Source organism: Lissotriton helveticus, chromosome 9 (genome assembly GCF_964261635.1).
Source record: "Lissotriton helveticus chromosome 9, aLisHel1.1, whole genome shotgun sequence".
Taxonomy (NCBI): Eukaryota; Metazoa; Chordata; class Amphibia; order Caudata; family Salamandridae; genus Lissotriton; species Lissotriton helveticus.
In genome coordinates this window covers 663,336,835-663,351,195 of record NC_136070.1, presented here as the reverse complement: position 1 = coordinate 663,351,195, position 14,361 = coordinate 663,336,835, and the positions used below count along the sequence as shown (strand labels likewise).

The window sequence follows — 14,361 nt, the reverse complement described above, 5'->3', positions numbered from 1 at the left end:
CCTACCAGGTTTGCCCCTTGATGGCATGCTTCATCATTGGGGTTCATCCCAATCCTCTATGGATTGAGGTGTGCTACGACTTAGCTATTACGCAGGAGCACCTATTGGTGTGTTAAATGATAATGATAGTAAGGTGGGGGGTGAGTGGAAAATAGAGTTAAAAATACCTGACTGGTAGGACAAATGTTTTATTCCCACCCCTAGATGGTAAGGTTACAATCTGGGGTTATGGCTGAAGGCACAGACTATTATGAGTATGTTTGCTTTAGAAATAAGCAGTCAACATGTTTCAAGCTGTTCCCCTATTGGCTCTTCTTCAGGACTTACCGGGAACCTAGTCCCAATAGTACCACTCCTCTAGATCCTCTAATAAGGAAACACTGGGTCACATATCCTACGCATGCACATAATATACATACAGTTACAAATGAGTTGTCCCATATATTTAGGACGCTATACTATTGCGTCATGGTCTTTGCCAGGGATGAGGGTCCTGTAGCCAAACCTTTATCAAGGCCGACCTCTGCTTACTTGCCTACACGATTCCCTAGAGCTATTTAGATAACCCTACCTTTGCTTCTCTGTTATTAGATTGCAATCTCTCTGTAACTTTTAATGTTTTCACCATGCCCTTTCCCGGTAGATTTCCATTCATAAAGTTTGACTGAAAAATGGAAGGAAGAATAACATTGATGTGAAAGACGACCATATGTACATTTTAAAAACTAATAAACCGTATGAAGTGTGATACCAAGGTTTTTTCACTGCCTCTGATGCCCATGCTGTGCATGTCATACCAGGTATTTACTCCTACCATAGTTAAACTTAATCAGATGTCACTATCAATGATTGCTCTTTACGCAGACCCTTACCAACCACGACTTACCATTCCTCTGTTAAAGGAGCACCCTGTGCCTCTTCTTCCAAACCCAGCCTCTGTCAGAGCCAGAAGGAGGGAGTTTGAGGTGATCATAGAAATGTGTACTGCACTGGCCCTCTCTTTTGTATGGGGTTGAGTTTTGGTGACACTGTGGCTATAGGAAAGTGGACCATCATACAGTGAGGCTGGTTAGGCTTCACTGTGCAATATGCTCAAAGTATCCCAAATAGGTCCTTTGGATTCCCAATAATAAACCGCTAGCTTAGTCTTGGTAGTGTGGCACAGAGCAGTCAGGCTTTACTAGAGGAACAGGTGTTAAGCATTTCAGAGTACCAACTTGGATGAAAAGTGATAAACACAAATTGAACGAAACCTGACACCAATGTATTAAAATAACGTGGATTTTTATATCAATTTAGACTCCAAAACCAACACAAATGGATGAGTTTAACCGAAATTATGAATTTTAAAGAAAAAATTAATTGTGGTTTTCACTCTTGCAAAACTGTAACGTTGCAGTCAATGGGGTCACTTGCAGGTCGACTTCAGTTGAAACCACTGCGGGGTAAGGTGATGCTGGGTCCCAGGAATGGGGCACTGTCATTAAACTAATTTGCGCTGTAGCGGTCTCAGTGCTTCGTGTATTTGGTTTGGAACCTGTCCATTTTAATTTCCCTTTTTCGTCTAATTAGAACTTTTCGGTTGAGTGCCAGTTTTGGCCTGAAGGGGTTGGTGCGCCTCTTGAACTGCGCAATCCGCGGATCATCCTGTAAGTGGTTTAAAAATGAAAGGATCGGGAAGGGATAATTCCTACCTTTAAAAAGACTGTGCGGTGCTTTGAACCAATCTTTCATCCTGCCTGCCTGCTGTTTCCTTCTTCTGTCACTCGCACGTTTCAACTTGTTCAGTTTTGGCATGCTGTAACTTTATCCCTGCAACGCTCCATTGCTCTCCACAGGTTTGCACTAGACAAATATCAATGTTTCCAAATTCCTGTATATTACATTCGGTTATCATTGGAGACTCCAGTTTCGCAACGACCGCATGGAGTTGTCTTAAGACATATTCACTGCTGAACCACTGGGAATTTGTTAGAGACCTTTGTTCTTTGCAGTAAGGCTTTGACATTCCAAAGCGTGAAAAACGATTACAGTAAAGCCCAATGGCATTGTGTTTTGCCAAATTCACTTGGCCTTCAGGCGTTGGTGGGTGCCTTGTGGAGCAGAACCTCGTCTGGAGGCTTTGGATTTTACCTAATTTAAGAGCCCGGTTGGGAGAGCGGTCGTACTGTGCCCGGCAAAGGGGAACTCTGGGATCTCTAGGGACCTGGGGTAGTAAAGTCATTAAAGAAACAATGATTCCTAAAGTGATAATACTGCAGTAATAAAAACAAATGGTAAATTAATAGTAACACAATCCGATTACGACAAAGGAAGTGCTAATGAGAACGTGATTGGTGCTCTCTTAAACGTGATACACACATTTTTCACTTCATTTACACATGTGCATCATAAAATCAAGAAAAGCACAGCACATTTAAGTGCAATAAAAATATTTATAGCTGGTCCGCGACGCAAGTGCCACAACCTATTCCTTCCCAAATACTAGTTTTAATTCTGCTTTACCTGTAGAGGAGCGAGGCATTTTTCGACCCATAATTTTTCCAGTAAAGTCACATTACTTTTATTATAGAAAAATCACTCTAGAATTTTTTTTAACATTGCATGTAGGAGGCCAAGGAGTACAAAATGCCCTCACTGCTTTTTATTGGTGTTAGGAAGAACTCCTTTGAGTGGATGCCTTACACTGTTTCCTAAGGGACAACCTCGGGGTCTGCCTCTGTGTCTGCCTCTGTGTCCCTATGGAAGGGGTGATATGTTCCAGAGAATCCTAACAGCTTGAGGTAACGTGCAGGAACTGCTTAGGAGGTGGGTGTGGGAGAGCTATTGCTGGCTGAAAGGGCAGGTGGAATATAGGGACTGTGATGAGCAGCGATGTCTGGCTTTAATAGATGTGGGTTAATCAAAAAGAGACTAGCTCATATTTACTTTAAGTTATAAAAACAAAATGGAGAAGACTCTAGTATGTTTCGTCACGGAGTGGGAACACCTGGCAGGTGTGTTCATAAAGCCCTCACCCACCAACCTAGTTGGTGGCATGCTTCATCATCGGGCCCACCCAGTAGCACCTAGCGTGCCCCGGGTGTGCTTCAACGCCTGACTACAGCGGAGCTGGTATATTGCTGAGTGTGCAGTGAAGATAGTAATGAAGGTGATATTAAAATGGCCGAACGGCGGTCCCAGTACCCGAAGGTAAAATTAGACTTTAATACCTGGGCCTCCGTCAGCGGTTAAAAATAAGGCAGTGGGATGTAAGAGGCGAGTTACGACCTCTCACATCCAATGGGTCAACATGTTTCAGCCAGTGCCTTATGACTAAGCTGGCTTTCGTCAGGACCTAAATAAAAAGGGTGAGTGTAAGTAACTAGTGGGAGTGTGTTATAGACTATGTGTCTACACGCCCTAAAGTGTATCTATGTGTGAGAGGGGGATTCCCTTCTCAAGACCACCTGTACACGTAACATTTAAGACAAAAGACAAAACATACAAGGGAAAAATAGAGTCATATGGATGTGCAGAGATGCGTACATCTGATTGCCGTCACTATAGCGGGTTCAAGTGGGCTATAGGCGACTAGGGTGTGATGGTATTGGTGGTACCAACACTGTGAGAATCGCACTTGTAACTCGAGGGTGAGGTGATTAAGAGACGGAGAAAAACATTGTGCATAAGTGTAAAGCGGCGCAAGATTGCACTCTTACGCTAGTTTTTGCTCAGTCTGACCTCAAGGTTGGGAGGTGGCAAGGGCTTGACCCTAGGGGGACAAACATTTGCCATACTGATTAGGGAGACCTGTATGGGAGAAAAAGAGCGCTTACCAGGAGTCGTGGTGGTTGTTTTCTCATACTCACAGCTTTTCTGGGCAGAGCCTGCTTTGGACCTGTAGTGCCTCCTTCGCATACCGGTGAGGAATGGTCGTTTCCCCAGGGTTTAAGTAGTCCGGTTAATTGGATAACTCAATGCACCTGTAGGTTTAGGAGGCAATGGAAAAGAGACTCGGATGTCCGAGTCATGGTGCCTGGCGAGAGCTTGGGCGCATTGGGAGTGCGTGCGCATGAGTATAGAGTCGCGCTAGAGAGGCTGCATTGTTGTGGGCGTTTCCCGGGCCGGGAGCCGCCTAGGGAGCTAGCGCGCAGTGCCTCGCGCATGCGTGTAGAGACCGGGAGCGGTCTGCGCATGTGCGGGGGAGTAGTGTCTACGACCGCGCATGTGCGGTACGCCGTTTTGTGGGCACATAGGATTAATCATGCCGAAAAACAGGCTGGGGGCATATTTGGAATACAAATAATGCTTAGGGGCTGAAAATAATTTCGAGTATGGGACAATCTATGTGATTATAAAGAACCAAACGGCAGTGTGTGGTCCTGATCTTGACACAGGGAGGCAGAGGACAGTTATATCATTTGGGGCATCGGGAACAATTATTGATGGGTCAATGAATTCCAAGGGATGGCATCGTTCAATCCCTGGGTGGCTGTGGAAAGGCGGTAGATCCACCGTTGTTCTGCGTACAGCAGTTTTTTATCATTGTCCACATTACCTTCAGGGACCTGTTCTATGACTGTCCAAGTTAGGTCATTGGGTGTGTAACCTTCAGTGATGAAGTGGTTGGTCATTTTGCTTATGTTCTTTTTACATCTTACGGTGCTTCGGTGTTCAGTTATTCGTGTCTTTATTTTCCGTGTGGTCATTCCAATGTACCGGAGCCCACATCTGCACGTAATCAGGTAAATCAGGTTGCGTGAGTTGCAATTAGTGTGGCTGCGTTGGATCCACACCTTGTTCGGTTCCAGGTCCAGAGTTTTGGTATGGGTGGTGAGGTGACACACACTGCAGTCATTGCAAGGGTAATGTCCGCTGACCTTGGGAAGGCCCCATATATTAAGAAGGGTGTTGGTGGCAGGTTGCGGTGGTGGTCTGGGGCGGGTACTGACCAGACGGTCCTTGAGATTGCTGCTTCGCTTGTATGCGAATCTGGGGGTGTCCCATTTCCTCTGTCCTGAATTGATTATTCTCCAATGCTTTTTTATGATTCTTGACACTTCGTTTGATGCTGTGTTATAGGTCGTAACGCAGGTGATGGGTTGAGTGTCTTGGTCCTTGGTAAAAGTCTCAAGGAGAGCTTCACGATTCTGGTTTCGCGCCCTCTTCTGGGTTTTGTTGACGATGGACTTGGGGTAACCACGTTGTTCCAATTTGGTGGCCAATTCGGCGGACTGTTTTTTGTAGTCCGAGATGTTGGTGCAGTTTCTGCGTATGCGCAGGAACTGTCCGTAAGGCAAGTTCTCTCTGAGTGGGCGGGGGTGGAAGCTGGTGAAGTCAAGTAGTGAATTCCTCGCAGTTGGTTTATAGTAAGTTGTCGTGATCAAGGTGCCATCCTTGGCTGTAATGTCTAAGTCTAGAAAAGGGAGATGGCTGTTACTGGCCGTGCTGGTGAACCTGAGGTATGGGTCCCTTTCGTTTAGCCAGATCATGAATGCGTCCAGGTCAGTTCGGGAACCCTGCCAGATCATCAGAATGTCATCTATGTACCTGCGCCAACTCAGGATATGGTTGATGTAGGGGTTGGTGTCTGTCGCAATGTGGCACTCTTCAAAATGGTGGACGTATAGCCCCGCCACGCTGGGAGCGAAGACACTGCCCATAGACGTCCCATTAGTTTGAAGGTAGATGGTGCCATCATACTCAAAGTAGTTTTCTTTGAGTGCCAGGGTGGCGCATGCCAGTATGAATGCCCTGGGGGTGTGGTAATCCCAGTTTGTTGCCATCAAGATGTCATGTAGTACTTTGAGAGTGGCATCTTGTGGGAGGCTGGTGTACAGACTCTCCACGTCCAGGCCTACCAAAAGTTGTGTGGCTGGGTTGAATTCTTTGTTATTTAGGACCTGCAGGAGGTGCTTGGTGTCCTTGATATATGTTGGTGTCGACTGTACCAAGGGATTTAATAGATGAAATCATATGGAGGGTGCAGTCAGCAGCTTTTGACCTTTGTTGGGATACCCCATACAGGCCACCCTTGGATGATCTTTGAAATGGAAGGAGCAATGTTTGACCTCAGAGTCAACAATCGGTGAATTTTAAAAGTGCAGCGGAGCCAGGGAGGAACATGAGGGTAATCAAGGAGGGTTAGTATGCCTTTAAATTGTCTGAAGCCATGTGTAAAGCGGACTCCAGTTCACCTCGTAACATACAAATATGTGTAATTTAAACACTTGACCTAGAAATGGCAAAATGTAGGGTAAGCAGTTATATTACCAGCAATTTCTGGATTTAGTTTGATAAGTCTAATCACTGCTGCTGCGCTTGTCCACAATGCCATTTAGTTTTTGGCCCGTTTTAAAGAAAAAACGAGCATTTACTGAGAAACCTGAAAACAGTCCCTTAGGAGCAAATAGTACCTTGATTGACCCTCCGGCTAACAGCATGTGCAGGATAGTGGTTATCATCGATTTAACTGTTTAATGTATGGGAGTGCAAGGCTTGTGACAGATTTTATTGGTAATGTTTGTTTGGAGTTACCTGCTGGTTTATGTGAACATAGCCTACCCGATTTCCCTAGTGCTTTAATATCAAGGTAATAGCACACCATCTTGGTGGCTATCATAACTTGACATTTGAACAGCCCTTATTTATACTTTTTTTTAGAGTATTTGCCTCCTGATTAAGATATGTGTCTTTTAAGGCAGTAAACCTGTTTTGAAAGAAGCTATAAAGATGTGTCTTGTAATGCGGCAAATCCGTTTTAAATGAGCTGCATATCAGCCTATAACCACCTGCTGCATAGCACTAAGATGCGTCTTGGCACTATAATTTCACCCTTCATCTTTGTTCACTGGCAAGCATGCAGTATAATAATTCACAGGTTCGGTTTGTCCAGTGTTGTCCAGTTGAGAGATGCACGTGATAGCGAACTAGAGAGACGTATTCACATCATGCAAAAACGTATTTTTGTTGTTAATTGACTGTGTATTTCAAACATACAACTGGAAATCGTGCTTAAGCGACGCTGTCGTTATTTCGCAAAGTCATGGCATGACTTGACAGCATTTTGTTCAGTTGTTGCTAACATAAGCCATTCACAGTTTGTGGATAAGAACAGGAACTGCATATATTATGATACCTGTTGAATTTTTAAGAGACTAGGTGCATTTGAGATATTAGACCTTGTTGAGTACTGTTAGTATTTGTTGTTTACTACTTTTTTGTGGCCTACTGGCTGCACAGAAATTGGAAACTGCAGAAAATTATTCAGTTCGAACATTTTTGTGTATTCATTTGGGAAAAAAAAGCATAAACACATAAACAGGAAGAGTTCATAGAGACCGAAATAACGTGTCATGAGTCCAAGTTACAGAAATATAGGAATGATTTAGAATGAAATGGTTACAACTGCAAACTTGACAATAAAATAGGGTAGTGAGTGGTCCGCATTCAACAACAGCAATAAATACGTATTTCCTCCTAGTCCTTTAACACCTTTTCTATGCTCAGCTGTTAGTACGTACATCCAGGAGATAACGTTTAGAAAGCCTGGATGTAATCCATAGAGGAAACTCGTAACGGACAAATTATACTCTACGATTAAGAATTGATTATGTTAATTTGCAATTACCCTTTCGTTCCAGATGTTCGCGGATTGCCTGAGGCCTAATTGAAACATTTTATATTAAGGGGCACTAAATAATTTTTAGATAAAATGTATGGATTTGAGCATACGCATGTCAGATTGTATGGAACATATGTGGAATTGTCATTATACTTCAGTGGTCAAACCTGTGGAAGTAATGGAACGACAAGCCAGTTGTATCATTCATTTTGGAATATTGTTGGAACCTTCTTGCATTTTCACGAGCACTGATGTATGTACCAAAATAGTTTTATGAATTCTTTCTTAGCTTTGCACAGTGTCACTATTTGGCAATTCTTACGCATGTATTTATTTAATTTATTTTAAAGGTTTTATATAGCTCTGGTTAGACCCGGAGGTATCCGAGCTCTTTACATGAGCATCAGATCATAGTTACAGGTTACATTGTTACAAAGTTATTAGAGCATGGCAACCTAGTTAGTTGTAAGGTCAAGATAAACAATAAGCACAAATACGAAAGGGGAAAAGCGGGCAAGGGGAAAGATTCAGGGGAGGGGGGAAGGAGCTGGGGAAGTAGACAGGTAATGAAGGCGTGAAAAAGGAGGGGAGGGTGAAGGACATCGCATGGAGAGAGGAGGGGAAGGGCGACGGGGACACAAACCGGTAGACGAGTCAAAGCAACGCCCAAGGTCCAGTAAGCTGTGATCCCAGGGGAAGTGGTATCCCTTCCCTATCTCTGTTGTGGGAGGCTCCCTTTACGCAGTGGACTCTCTCAGAGGGGTCTCTGAGACTCCAAGGCCTACATACTGGATCCTTCCCAAAAAGGGGAGAGGGAGTGCTTCGGCAAGGGGTGCCATACCATACCTCAGCTGTGAGTGGCTCCCTTGGCGCAGTGGACTCTCTCAGCGGGTACGCTGAGACTCCACGGTATAAATATTGGATCTTTCCCCAACAAGGGGAGGAGGAGTGATTAGTCAAAGGGCACAAAGGACTCGGGGCTAGGCAGACTAGCAGGCAAGGTGGGAGATTCAGGGGAGAGTGGAAAGGAGCTAGGAGGGTAAATAAAGGAAGAAAGAGTACTAAATGGGAACAAATTTAATTAATGAGTTATTATATAGCGCTGGCTAGACCCGATGGAATCAGAGCGCTTTACATGAGGGACAATAATGTTGCAAATTACATCAGTTAAAAGTTACATATGTATCAAGAAAAACATTTAAAGAACATAGGGGACAAGGTGAATGGAGCAGGAAGGGTAAGGGTAAGAGTAAGGGGTTAGGGTGAAGGGGTAGGAGGAAGACAGGACGTAGAGACGAGGGGAAAATCTGCCCAAGGTCCGGCTGGGTAGGTGACTGCAGGGAGGGGGAGTCCACAACCCATCTTCTCTTTAGCTATATGATAGCTCTACCGGGCATCAGCCAAATCGCTAGGTCTCAACAGTCTGGGGTAAGTTCCGCTGGTCAATGTCCAATGTCTAATTGTTGTCCCAGGGAAGTAAAACAATGTGTAGGGGACCACTATGGAAGCCATCTTGGGGTCAGGCAGGGGACTGTACTGAACACTGGTGGCCATCCGAAGGTTAGGCATCAGGCAGTTAAAGTCAATATCCAGGAAAGCGGCCACCAGAAAGTAACAAGTCCAGCGTGCACACACCATCAAATGCACAGACAAGCACAAGTGCACACCAATGTGAGCACACACTCTCATATGCGCACTGACGCACACAGACAAGCGCATAGCCAGAAACATCCAAGAACACAACCACACATAAAATCCCATGCTCTAATACAAAAACACCCAAATACATGTCAACACCATCACCTGGAACCATGTATGGTTCCAGGGCTCACTAGAGAGAACTTTTTGTGATTTAAATCTCAAGCCCTCATTTATTGAAGTTTTGTCTGAATTGTTTTTTTAAGGATTTAAACAACAAGGAAATCCAATGAATTTGCCCACGCAAGTTTTTCTGTTTTTTCTTACTTGACACCCTTCACAGACCGCATTTTTTTTCTGTGTAGTTTCTTACTTTAGCTTTCGTTCCTCTTGCAAGTCCAACATCTTTAAAGGCTGGGACTTTTTGCACTAGAATTTGTTTCTTTCATTGGGCCCACTAAAGGTGTTGAACCTAGCTTTGGTGCTATTTTGGATAAATTAAGCCATCTTCCGATCTCCAGTGAGAGCCACTCGTCTGCATCCTGAGCAATTTTTCTAGTAAAACCGGAAAAAAGATGACCCATTGTTTAATTCGTATAAATCATTCTTATGAGCCACAAAGTCATGTATTGTGGATCTAACTCTTATCATTTTAATGTGAAAGCTGGAGAGAGAGAGGGAGAGGGAGAGGGAGAGGGAGAGAGGGTGAGGGAGGGGGGGAGAGAGGGGGAGAGATAGAGAGAATGAGAGAGACAGAGAGAATGAGAGAGAATGAGAGACAGAGAGAGAATGAGAGACAGAGAGAGAATGAGAGCGAATGAGAGCGAATGAGAGAGAGAATCTTTTTCATTGGTTGCTGTCCTGTGGTACTGCACCCGCACAACACTGCTTGTCCTATTGTGTGTTTTTGCTACAACGTACATGTATGGGTGCTGTAGGTTTCAGTGTACGCTAATAGAAGTGGGATCATTCATGCAGGAAGCTGAGCTTTAGAGTGGTTTTCATTTTAAGTGCTTTGATAAACACCAAAGCTTGAGTTGTGTTTTAGCAGGTATTGGCATGCAAGCACATTTTGCATGTTATCTCATTTCCTGGGATCGGCTCATTTATTAGGTTTTGCCTAGCCAATGCGTACGAAGTACGCATGCGCTAGCAAAATCTTATGTTTCTCTGTGGGGTCGGGTATCCGCCCCCTCCTCCCATTGGCTAGCTCCATAAATGGAGGCTAGCCATTGGGAGACGGCTCTGTCCGTCAATCCCGGACCAGATTCGGGGGCGTTCCCGAGAATTTTTCCTTTTGGCGACGTCACGCTGCGGTGGGCGGGGTCTTTTTTTTTTTTTTTCTCAAGCCGTGTTTTGTTTACTCTCGTCCTGCCTTTTGCAGGAGTGGGCTGCGCGATTTATGTTGCCGAGCAGGTAAGTGTGTACCCGTTCCCGCCCCCCCTCCCGCTGTCTAATTTGTTTTTAACTTTGTTCGTGTTTCCGTGCACATCCAGGATATTAACGATAACATCCCGAGTTTTTTAAAGAATGCTGTTGATTTAAATATATCGGAGTCCACGTTGCCAGGAACGCGCATTGCTGTCGGGAATGCCCGAGACCCCGTCATTGGCATCACCACCCTGCAGGGCTATAAGCTGAGCAGTAACCTGCATTTTGTCCTCGAAGAGACAGAAAGCAATGACGGGTACAAATATGCAGAGCTCGTTCTGGAGAAGGGTTTAGACCGAGAAAAACAAAGCCGTCAAGTTTGTATGTGTGTGTATCTGATAGGCTCTGATAGGCTGCTGGCACGAGGGAGCCGCGTTTCTATTGGTCAAGGAGCTCTGATGTCATCGGGGGCTCGCCTCAGGGCCGCGCTGGGATTGGCCCATCGCTCGCAGAGGCCATGTGAAGCCGTCCGTGATCCCAGAAGCAACGAGGGTTCGCCTGACCCCGAGCCGCTGCAAGGCGCCCGCCGCGGGGACTGCACCACCTTTACAGCCACACTCTCTCGCCCAGCAGGGGGGCGGAGAGAAACAGATGTTTAGGCTGACACCACTTCCCTGCTTTTATAATCATTTTGTTCTTTCTCTGACACAATTGTCCCCTATTAAGATTCTTAAGTCTGAGAGGCACTCTGTTTTATGTAACAGTGCAAGAACTAAAAGTATGGAACATCTTATTAAAAGGGATGCCACGTTCAGCAGCTCCTGCACCAAGGGCGTCGCAGATTGTGAAAGCTAGACGCCTTATAAACCTTAATCTGGGAGTTATACTAGACTATTAGCCACGGCTTCTTATTTGAGAGAGAGGAGCATACAAGGCCCCCGCTCGAATCTTTGCTCTCGAAAGAACAAAAATAATACATTTATGGTTGACATGTCGTCAATGGAATCCGAAAAGCATAAATTACCATGGAAGATACGCTATATACTCCGAGACGCGCTTCTGCCTAGGTGAAGGACTCTACCATTCATTGACTAAGGTTGAGTAAACAGCGTAATGAAGGGAGCCGGAACAGGAAGCATCGCGTGTCACGAGCGGGCGACACGAGTGTGTCACGAGCGGGAGACAGGGGACCACACTGGAACGGGCTACTGCTCTCCCCCAGGATTACCCAATGTGGGGGCAACTGGCTGACTCCCCCCAGATGGACTAGACCATTAAGGTGAGAGCATGAGGGGGCTGTGGTGTGATAAACAGTCCCTGCTGTCTAAGAGAAGGGGCAGGGGTGGGGCTGAGGCTGCATTTCGACCCGTGACCCAATGTGGGGGTAACTGGCTGGCATCTGTGACCGTAGTTTGTGTTTCCTCCCGACCCCTCCCGTTGTCCGTATTCCCTTTGTGCCTGCCCCCTCCTGCCGTAGCTTGTGTCCTTCTTCCCTCTCGTTTTTGTGTCCTTCTGCCCTCTCTCTGCCTAGTTTTTTGTGCCAATCTGCCCTCAGTTATAATTGTTTCCACTCGTTTTTGTGTCCTTCTTCCCTCGGTGTGCCTGGTGTTTTGTGCCATTCTGCCCTCCGTTATAATCATCCACCCCTCATTTTTGTGTCCTTCTGCCCTCTGTCTGCCTGGTGTTTTTTGCCGTTCTGCCCTCTGTTACAATCATCCCCCCTCGTTTTTGTGTCCTTCTGCCCTCTGTCTGCCTCGTGATTTGTGCCGTTCTGCCCTCCGTTAGAATCACCCCCCCTCGTTTTTGTGTCCTCCTTCCCTCTGTCTGCCTGGTGTTTTGTGCCCTTCTGCCCTCCGTTAGAATCACCCCCCCCCCTCGTTTTTGTGTCCTTCTTCCCTCTGTCTGCCTGGTGTTTTGTGCCGTTCTGCCCTCTGTTACAATCATCCCCCCCTCGTTTTTGTGTCCTTCTGCCCTCTGTCTGCCTTGTGATTTGTGCCATTCTGCCCTCCGTTAGAATCACCCACCCCTCGTTTTTGTGTCCTTCTTCTCTGTCTGCCTGGTTTTTTGTGCCAATCTGCCCTCAGTTATAATTGATTCCCCTCGTTTTTGTGTCCTTCTGCCCTCTGTCTGCCTGGTGTTTTGTGCCGTTCTGCCCTCCGTTAGAATCACCCCCCCCCCCCTCGTTTTTGTGTCCTTCTTCCCTCTGTCTGCCTGGTGTTTTGTGCCGTTCTGCCCTCTGTTACAATCATCCCCCCTCGTTTTTGTGTCCTTCTGCCCTCTGTCTGCCTTGTGATTTGTGCCGTTCTGCCCTCCGTTAGAATCACCCACCCCTCGTTTTTGTGTCCTTCTTCTCTGCCTGCCTGGTTTTTTGTGCCAATCTGCCCTCAGTTATAATTGTTTCCCCTCGTTTTTGTGTCCTTCTGCCCTCTGTCTGCCTGGTGTTTTGTGCCGTTCATCCACCTGAACTGAGCCCTTTAAAATAAGGCCATGCTCCAAAAAGTACCGTAGCCACCTGCCCTGAACCATAAAAAAGTGCCCCCTACCTACGTGAAGTACTCTGACTCTGCTCCCTACCCTCCCTTGGCGCCTAAAACTGTCCCCTGCCATGCACCCTACAAAGCATCGACTTAGTAAACTGTCCCTTCTCTGTGTGCTTCGAGGCCGTAAAATGTAAGCCTAGGCACAAATGGATGGTTGGATTTGTGGGGTAAAGTTTTATTTAATGTGATTTTATGTAGCGCGAACTTTACCCAAAGGTGTCAGAGCGCTTTACATAAGAACCAGTTGCCAAACCTAAAGACTTTGATTTACATGCGTTAAGTAAAAGATACAAACAGGAAAACAATTGAAATGTACTAGATGTAGTCACACAAAGAAGAGACTGTTGTTTCTCGTTATATTTCTATATACATATGGAAGGGATATGAATAGATGTACTGCAAGAGTCACATAGGAATGTTAGAGTAGAAAGGTCTACTGCATATACTAGTGAATACAGTCATCTCTATATACAGAAAAAATGAGTTATATTTAGAGGGGTCGGAGTGGGACGCAGTGGGTGGATGGATGCATGATGGATGGATGTATGCATGATGCATGGATGTATGGGTGGATGCATGGATGGGTTGTTGGTTGAATGGGTTGGTGGATTGCATAAATTGTTGAGGGATTGGCTGTATATATGCATCTATCCATCCACCCATTCATGCATCTATCCATACACCCATCCATACACCCATCCATACACCCATCCATGCATGCACCCATCCATGCATCCACCAACTCATCCATGCAAGCATTACAACAAGAGCCCGCAGCTCTCCTTCGTCTCTCCTCGCCCCTCCCTTCCCTGAGCTGCAGCTCTCCTTTGTCTCTCCTCGCCCCCCCCTCCTTTCCTGAGCCCGCAGCTCTCCTTCGTCTCTCCTCGCCCCCCCTTCCCTGGGCCCTGCCCTGCTATTGTAAATGACTATGCCATTTATTTATGTTTAAAAAAAACATAAATAAAAATAATGTCAAGAGCAATGCCAATAGCTCTAACTTTAACAAAGGCAAAACCATTGCATTGTAAATGCTTGTTTAATTTGTAAGCCTTTTATTTGAAGACATTCCTTTTCAAATGACCTCATTTAGTAAGGGCAACAATCAAGTACCATAGTTAAAGCTTGGTATGCCAGTGCAGTACTCTGTTGAGGGTGGGCACGGTGGACAGAGGCACAAGTTTCTGTGGGTTTAGGAGACAAAGCATG

The 14,361-nt window shown here is 45.7% G+C and overlaps 2 protein-coding genes and 1 long non-coding RNA gene across 4 annotated transcripts in view; 1 reads left to right on the top strand and 2 right to left on the bottom strand.

The window, feature by feature from the left end:
- LOC144782569 (uncharacterized) overlaps nucleotides 1-2,524 on the bottom strand; it is a 29,663-nt gene extending 27,139 nt beyond the window's left edge. Inside the window, exon 1 of the mRNA XM_078661949.1 lies at nucleotides 2,506-2,524. Coding sequence (XP_078518075.1) covers nucleotides 2,506-2,524 — 19 coding nt within the window. The remainder of the gene's footprint in view (nucleotides 1-2,505) is intronic.
- The window catches only part of PACS1 (phosphofurin acidic cluster sorting protein 1), a 1,445,983-nt gene that overhangs the window by 85,762 nt on the left and 1,345,860 nt on the right, over nucleotides 1-14,361 (top strand). The window lies entirely within an intron of this gene.
- On the bottom strand, nucleotides 13,310-13,964 carry LOC144782910 (uncharacterized). Its single transcript, XR_013601309.1, has 2 exons — nucleotides 13,851-13,964; nucleotides 13,310-13,802 (listed from the first exon to the last, which is right to left on the bottom strand). It is a non-coding gene; the product is annotated as an uncharacterized LOC144782910 (long non-coding RNA).